This window comes from Pholcus phalangioides, unplaced genomic scaffold (assembly GCF_987345545.1).
Source record: "Pholcus phalangioides strain wild (caught in Gottingen) unplaced genomic scaffold, Ppha-v1.0 ptg000019l_1, whole genome shotgun sequence".
NCBI classification, from domain to species: Eukaryota; Metazoa; Arthropoda; class Arachnida; order Araneae; family Pholcidae; genus Pholcus; species Pholcus phalangioides.
In genome coordinates, this window is record NW_028301612.1 from 8,248,820 (window position 1) to 8,257,696 (window position 8,877).

Consider the following 8,877-nt stretch of genomic DNA (forward strand, 5'->3'; position numbering starts at 1 on the left):
ATGGCTTTCAGATAGCATCGTGGGAAATGATACCAATCACATCGCATATTGCAGTTTCATTCTTTATCGATAGATTTCAGAGCTTTCTGTTGCATTGCGATCGGTTATTTGTGAGCTGAACTCCATTCTTTTCGTTGAGATGCAAATTATCATTTTGATTTTTGACCGCCTGTAAAACTTTTGAAAATTGTAGCAGATATGTATTGAGGAGTATTTAAATGATATCAATATTGATTTTTATTTCTCTTATCGTAGGCATAAATTACATTTCTGAATTTAAAAATTTGTATGTTGAACATATCACAAAAAATGTAAAAAATGAAATCGGTTCTGAATTCAAAACTGAAATGTATTTTTCAAAAAAAATCGATATATTGGTAGTATATCGATAATCGATCTACCAGAAAAAATCCAGTAAGAAGGTTTATTAATTAATCTAATATGTTTAGTATGTACTGTATGGCACAATAATGCAATTACCATATTTTTACACGAAACTTCCTATTACAATCATGCTTTCTCTACACGATTATGCAAACACTTTAACCAAGAAACAATCTAATAACAATAATCTTAGTATCCACTTAAACCATTTGAGCGACACAACACATAAGTACCTGAGCCCCCTTTAAAATGCCATATCTTTTTTAATAAAGAAGGCTTTCTTCTAATTTTCAATACGCTCTAACTAAAGGGAATAAGGAAACGGTGTTCCAATGAGAAATCAATTTCACAAAATATCTGGCCTAAAATAAGAGGCTTTTGAAGATGTGAGATTTCACAATAACATTCGTCGAAGGACTAAATATGGTATTTGAATTGCGTGTGCCGATTTCGAACTGAAAATTATTACTTATAAAGTTGGATACTTGTGATTCCATTCAAATCTAAGTTAGAAATGTGTCCAGAAATCTCTCAAGATATATAGTATTCTGGACATCCTGCGTTAAAGAATTATGATTGTTTACATCCGAAAACGTACGCTGTAGTGAAGTGTTAAGAATGCAGAAGTGTCTAAACTAAGAGGTTTCACTGTAATAACTTATGTAAGGAAGTGAAACGGGGCTATAAGAAATTATTCACTTAGCCGTTGCGCTCTTTATCTGGTATCGACTCACAAAGTCTGGACGGTATATCATTATTATGCATGCGTATTGTCAGTTGCGAGTATTTTTTGATAGTAACCGCCTATATCTTAGCGATAAATGACAATATATACATATATATACAGGGTCTTTATAATTAAAGTTCCACTTTGTGAAATGGTCCTAAAATTAAAACTACTGGACAAAATGTTATCAAACTTGGTAATAGTTTACAAGAGGTCATGGGACTCACTTTTTCTCAAGAGAAAGTAGTTCAAAAACTCACCACCAGCGGGGAATGGCGCCACATTGAACATGCTTTGTAACACGTTTTATAAACGATGAAAAACATTTTAAATCGATGTCTTAATGTCTTATTTCGTTTAACAACATTGCATACAGCGCCATTCCCCGCTGGTGGTGAGTTTTTAAACATTTTTTGCGGAAAATTGAATCTCATGACCTCCTGGAAACTATTACCAAGTTTGATAACATTTTGTCCAGTAGTTTCCTTTTTACGTCCATTTCAAAGTGGAACTTTAATTATAAAGACCCTATATATACTCAAAATTCAGATTTTTCTTACACCATTAATACATACAAAATGTCATTAATAACTAACTACCGTAAAACTGTAATTTAGAAAATAAAGGCAAAACTAATCTTCGAAACAAATCAAAATCCCTCCAGTGACTTCATGATCTTATTTCAGAAACAGGATTCTAAAGTCTATCCCCCCCCCCCAAATTCAAATATTCTCCCGTTGAGAATAGAGCGAGTTCCATAAGAATAGAGGAGCCGTGAATAACGAATAGATCCATCACGGCGCAATTTTTGAAGAAACTTCTCCCTAAAATACTATTAAAGCTCACGGGATATCCATAAGGATTAGTTGTAGAATTCTTTTCTGGCATAACCCTCCGCTTCGAAACAACCAACTCGAGTTCATGGAGAGAGGTTAACGCGAGAGATTCCACAGCAACATCATAAGCACATGGTGAAACAAAAGAGCGAGAAGAGTTTCTCCTGTTCTCCATCTCTCCCTCCCTTAAAAATAATAGCCTACCGGTTGCTTCACCAAAAAGATGATAGTATACAACCATAAAACAAAAGGTGATTATTTTTAGTCTGTGGTGCTGGTAGTTCCTCCCCGCCGTGAAATACATCATGGGAATAGAGATGCTTCTTCCACATTCTACTGAAGAGTTTAAGCAAAAAGAAAAATGTCGGTGAGGGTGTTGCGGCCATGAAATCGGGTAGGGCGACCTTCGTGACATGTTGAAGAGGCTTTTCTGGTTTTAGGCTCGTGTAGGCTTTCATTCTTTTTTTTTTCCATTATTTTTTTAAACTTAAGGCCTCCCCCTTAGTGAGATAAGGTCACGGCCTTCGTGCTAAGAAATTATTCCTTGTAGGGTCTTCTTTTTGCGCTGTTGGAAATTTCTAAGGTATTTTTTTTTTACATGCTGAGTGAAATGGTTTTCTTCTTCTGTGAGTAATATATTACATTATTTTGGAGTCTATTAGTACCAAAATGAATTTCTAATACGCCATTGATGAAACTCGAGTGTGATTATTTTTTTTCTTCTGGTTTTATGGGAAAAAGTCATATTTTTCGCTGTAGTTTTAAGAAACTCACTTTTCTTTAAAATGAATACAGTGAAACCTCGATACGTCATCACTCGAGTTATCGAGAAATTGTGACGGCTTAAAGCGGGGACGACGACTTAAGCGAAGTGCCGTCAGTTCCAATGTTCGATAGTGTGGATATCGTATAAGTTTAAAATAATACAACATTTATCAAAATATGAATCAAAACTATAATATTAATACAGTTTATAGATGATGAGAGAAAAAAAAATAACGAATTTTTGAACTTTTTAAAGCGTTTAGTATTCAACTCACTGTAATATGGGTGAATACATTGATACTATATATTCATGCCAGCATTTATTTAATTTACACTAATAAGAGCAAATGTTAGAATAGTTAGAATTTCTCTGCAAAGCCATTAATGCACATTGATTTCATATGTGCATGGCAAATTTAGTTTTAGTGATTAAATTTTTTTATCAGTAATTCAAGGTACAAATGTGAGGTGATCTCAAACTCAGGGCTAAATTTTGACGTGAGGGGGTCTCTGGGCAGATAAAACAGACATTAGAGAGCCTTCTCAACTAGGAGAAAAATGTCTGATTTATCAACATGATATTTTGTTTTAATTTGAAGCCCCAAATTGGTATAGACCTATGCAGGAATTAGGTTCAGCTCGAGGAGTCCCTAAGACTTCAAGAACTTCTATCTTTTCAGTCGGAAAATGAACTTCCTTGATGCCACTTTCCTTATTTCGGCAGTTCCGTTTTGGTGTATAAGGCTTTTATGGTCACTTTTGAACACATAGCAGTGTTGTTATTAAGCTTTTTCTTCAAAGGAAGCCATAGAAATCATCTGTTTCCCTTTCTCTCGCAAACTTTCCCATAGTAAATTACTTGAAATTAAAGCAGCATATCGCATTAGTAATAATCACATAATATGATTATCAGTGGGGTGAGTTCCAAATCAAAACTTTTAACTAAAGTAAAAAGTAAACTAAAACATTTATCAACAATATATAGAGTGACTATAATTAAAGTTCAAGTGTACCCTGAGTAGTTCTTCCCAAACACTGCTGATCCGAATACAGCAAAATTTTTAGGATACCTTAGAATCAGACCATGGGAGAGAGATTTATGAAGTAAAAAAATAATCAAGGAAACACTTTATTTTCTGGATATTATGCTGAGGTGAACTCAGAAAGAAAAGTCATCTTGTCTCTACCGGGACTCGAACCTAGGCCCTCTTGCATACCGGGCAAGCATGCTACCATCTACACCACATGCCACCATTTACTCCAGTGGTGTAGATGGTAGCATGCTTGCCCGTGTGGCGGTTCTAGAAAAAACACACGCAGTTATGCTCTCCTAGTTGTCATGGTGTAAATATTTCTATATTTTAAGCGGAATAAATTTAATATGATGAAATAATCTGAATCTAGAAAATAAAATTTTTCCTTGATATGTTGGGCTGAGAAAAAAAACCCATCTATCTCTCTAAAAAAATAATAATTCAATTTTTGACCACCAGGGGAAAAAATTTCACTTTATTGCATTTTGCATTTACCCATGGTCCATATAGCGTATATAAAAAAATTCAATAGAATACGTCTATCAGAACGGGCGATATATAGGTCTGAGTATTTTCAGTGAACTGCCACTGCTCAGACCAACATTGCACCCGTCAGTATACTGACATTATTCCGACCTATGTGGAGCCCGTTCTTAAGGACGTATTCCATTGAAACTATGGAATATATGAAGAAGAAAATCCCATAGAAAAGTGCTACTTTTTCACCTGGTGGTCGAAAATTGAACTATTGTTTTATTTCATAAATCTATCTCCCTATCGTGTCATTAAGATATCCTAAAAATTTGGCTGTATTCGGTTAAACAGTTTTTGAGAAGAACTATTCAGAGTACACTTGAACTTTAGTTATAATCGCCCTGAATATCGAACTTCTGTGAAACGGTTGCTGGAAACAATAATCTCGGAACCATTTTAATTGAGCAAACACACTCTAGTAGAAACGATTTTCATTCTTTGTTTTCATGATTCGAATAAAAGATAATGAACCAGGAAAAAAAATAGTAACAATTATAAGCCATTCAATGAACTTTCAAATCGACAGTGAAAGTAAAACACTATGAAACTAAGAATCTCTTAAGATATTATGAAGAGAGTTACGGTCCATCAAGATAAAACATCAACTTAATTAGAAACAAATGCTTCTTGGCAATACACCAACTTTCAGCTCAACGAGCCTTGTTTCGGTTCAGTCACTAAATGTACGTTTTGAATCGGCTTTATACTTCAAGTTTCATGCTAATTTAGTCCAATGGGGTAAAAAAAAAACTGTTCGTCGGAAATTACACATTTAATGGCACTTAAAGTTCCAAACTGCACATTGTAGTGAACAAAAGTTTCCAAAACCATTTGTACCTCACGTCAAAAAAATTCACTTTGGATATGTCATAAGTTTCATGAATTTGTACAGGTAGAGATTCACGTGTCTGCATTGCTCACAGTTCCATTTCTGAAATTTGATTTTAACACATTAACACCCTGGGGGTTCTCAAATTTTCTACACCAGCGGTGCCCCTTTCATTGATCAATGCATATCCGCGGCTCTCCGTAGCAGTTTAATAAAGAATCGCTCCGAAAAACCTTTGCCAGTACCACCGTTCCGCGACGCCCGCCCTCGACAAAGGTTGGAGGCACACCAGGGAACTGTGACGCCCAGTTTGAGAACCCCTTGCATTAACCTACACATTTATTGAATTTATATCATTATACTATACCAAGATGTATGGAAAAGCTCCAACGTTTCAAAAACTCATCTATTCAGTGTGTGTTCGATGTTTTTTTTTTCTTTTTAACCAGACCGGAATGGCATACAAAAATTCCAAAAATATTTCGAATCATGAAAGTTTTCCATTTTCTGAAAGAAATATATTCCAATGATATCTGAAGTTTCATTTCGCTTTCGAAATATAGATAGATCAGGCATCTTCAACCCGTGGCTCGCGAGCATCATGATGCTCCCTAAAGCATCCAGAGTGCTCAATTCTCATGTCCGATTGGTGCTCACGAGTACTTGATCAACGTATGAATCAAATTTTTACCTTGTACAAATTGTATTCACGGATTGAAATTATCCTGATTACATGCTATCGTACGTCGAACTCGCCGTAAGGATGCTCTTCTTTTGATAATGGGTAAAGGCAATGCACGTGACTAGACAAAGGCTGACGCGACTAACAAATCTGAGATAGATGAATGAATATTTTTCAATGCAAAGAATATACTGTTACGGTTTACGTATTCGTTGCAAGGGTGTACGCAATATTGACCATCGGAGGGGGCACAGAGGTTTTGCGGCGGAAGGAGGCCCCACGGAAGGAATTCATTCCAAAAAAATGTTGAGTTATCAAACTTAAAAAACAGAGTTATCAAAGTTAAAAAACATTTAAGTTTACAGAAATAGATTAAATTAGGATGTAAACGTACCTTCTTTCGATATTTTACTTTTCCCATTGAAATAGTACTTAATAATATTTTTATTTTTCATCGTATTAAAAGAAGGACGCCCATATGCCGCCCTCGTCCTCCCGTTGATGCGTACGCCTCTGGTTCGTTGTGCCATATGAATTTATTTTATGACCTTAGATGTGAAAATTTTCCTGAAACCTACATCTTATATAGTCTATTCTTAAATACGCCTACGTTTCAGAGCGATACTACTTATTTATCACGATACATGAACGGACCTTTTCCGTAATATCCAGGAAAGTCGAAGTATAACGAAGTCACTTCATTTGATGCGAAAGTTTGATATAAAGAAATAATTCTCAGTGTGATGCAAATTTACTATAACGTAACTATTCTGGTAAAAATTTCATTTTATTGGAAATATGTTTTCCTTGTACTTGTATATAAATTCTTCTGTATAAATTTTCATCCAAATGTTATATATTGGCTAATTTATAAAAGTTAACCCTTACATGCTCAATTTTTTTTTCGAGCTGATAAATTATCTTTTCACAGTCAATGACACGTATTAGTATTCGGAAAAGACAATTAAAAAAACTATTTCGAATTTTACTGCTTATACAGAGCTTTACTGAAGATGCGCAAATCCTTAAAAATCGTACATTAAATGAATGTTTGAAGTAAAAAAATTACTTTTCAAATATATAACTATCTTCTTAGCGATTCTAACTCTTGTAAGAAAACATTTGTATTGCAACTCCAAGGTAAAAAAAAAATGCAAACAAAACCTTTTAACACATTAGTGACATCACAGCCACACATGCTCTGCGACAAACAAAGAGTTTTTTTCTTAAATGTGGCCATCTACCAGCGAATTCAAAATATTAAATGTAAAGAACATGGCCTCACCTTTTGTGCTAAGGCGATTCCGAATTTTCATCTTCAAGTTGGCTGCAGTTATGAACGTTTAAAGAACCTTTCACACGTATGCAAAGCTACGCACTCAAGGGTTGAACATAAAATATTGTGACTTTTAATAAGGTTTTTGATCTATTTTGCGTATAATGAAACATAACAGAGATCATTGAAATAGCATTAAATTCACACACACGCAATCAACTCCTTTTTTTCTTCATCAAAAATTTTCTTCATAAAAAAAGTAAGTTTTCAAAACTCCAATATTAAATTGTAAGTTCCATTAAATCCATTTATAGAGTATTTTTAGTCATATATCATTCTGAGCAGCTCTTTTTTACACTTATTTATAAAACAGTATATGCTACCGTCAATAATAACATCTTCATATATCTCGTAACATCGACAAACTTCAATCTATTTTTGTTCCGTTTCCGACCTTAAACTCGAACTTAATCTCCACCCACTCGTCGTTACTCAACTTGTCTCTCGTTTAATCATGCTTTATAAGATTATTCATGGTCATCCAAACTTCGATACATCCGATATTCTGACTAATACTCCCTATATCTCCAACACACAGATTTGACCACTTCAAAAAAATAATCCTATTTTTGCTTTTACTGACAGTTTAAAATAAGCTTCTTTCCTAAAACCATAGTTGAATGAAACAACCACCACCCATCCCCTGCGTTATTGTTGATTCCTCCACGGTAACTGATATCTTTTTCAATAATATAACGTATCTGTGTAAATCAACCTTCTCCTCTTGCTTACGCCTGTATAGGCCAAAATATTCCTTAAATAATAAGTAAATAAATCACATAACCATCTGTCAAAAATTCTACTCATTAAACTTATTGATTCCATAAAATTTTTACTTTGCATTAAATAATTTAAGTATTAACATGAATTTCCCGAAAAAGTAGCATTCACGACTAAACATTTATAAATTGGATTTAAATAATTCTGAAAAATTATGATTATGATAATTTATTTTTTTAAATTCAAAAACTAAAATTCATATAATTTACTTACCTGTTCGAACGAACGAAAACAAACTCGACTGGAACAAAACGAAATTAACAATCCACAAGTTGAACAGAAATCTCGTTTTCCATAACATTTTTTCCGTAGGCTACATATCACACAAACGACTCAGAGAAGATTCTATGCGGTCAGAGATATAATATAATTTGTATATATATATTATATATAATAATATCGATATTGTCCTTTAGATACCCGAGAGCAGCGTCGGCAACACAGGCTCAGGTTATTAATACAACGATGATACTGAACGACGATGACTTGTAGACCTGAGAGAGAGGAGAGACACCGCCGTCATCTCCGAACCGTCATCATCTCGTAAAATGACGAGAGAGTAAAATGAGGGGAAAAAAAAAATAAATAGTAGAGGGAAAAGCGATGTTTCTGAATGAAAAGAGCGAGAAGAGCAAAAATTGACTTCTCTCTGAGAGTCTTGCACAGAGAAGAAGAAGAGCTAAAGGTTTTCACGCGACAGAATCCCTCATCCCAAAAGTCAGGAATGCATCCTGACTCTCGCGCCCTCTATCAGAAAACTCACGAAATAATGCCGAACCTCTTGCCTCTCTTTTCCACCAACTTTCCTCTATAGTAACCGTGATGGAATCGAAATCCGAAGCCAACGATTGATTGTTTCACGCAGACTGAAAAAAAATAGTAGGAAAAAAACAAAGTAAATATTAGATATATAGGAAATGAAACCTATAAATTTACATATTACGTAAATTTCAATTTCAAAACAGAAGAG

General features: G+C 34.4%; 1 protein-coding gene across 1 annotated transcript in view; it reads right to left on the reverse strand.

The window, feature by feature from the left end:
• Positions 1-8,555, reverse strand: part of LOC149071184 (chondroitin sulfate proteoglycan 4-like) — a 176,240-nt gene extending 167,685 nt beyond the window's left edge. The window contains exon 1 of the mRNA XM_089248186.1: positions 8,121-8,555. Within this exon, the coding sequence (XP_089104312.1) occupies positions 8,121-8,208 (88 nt within the window). The 5' untranslated portion in view covers positions 8,209-8,555. The remainder of the gene's footprint in view (positions 1-8,120) is intronic.
• Between the last annotated feature and the right edge of the window lie 322 nt (positions 8,556-8,877).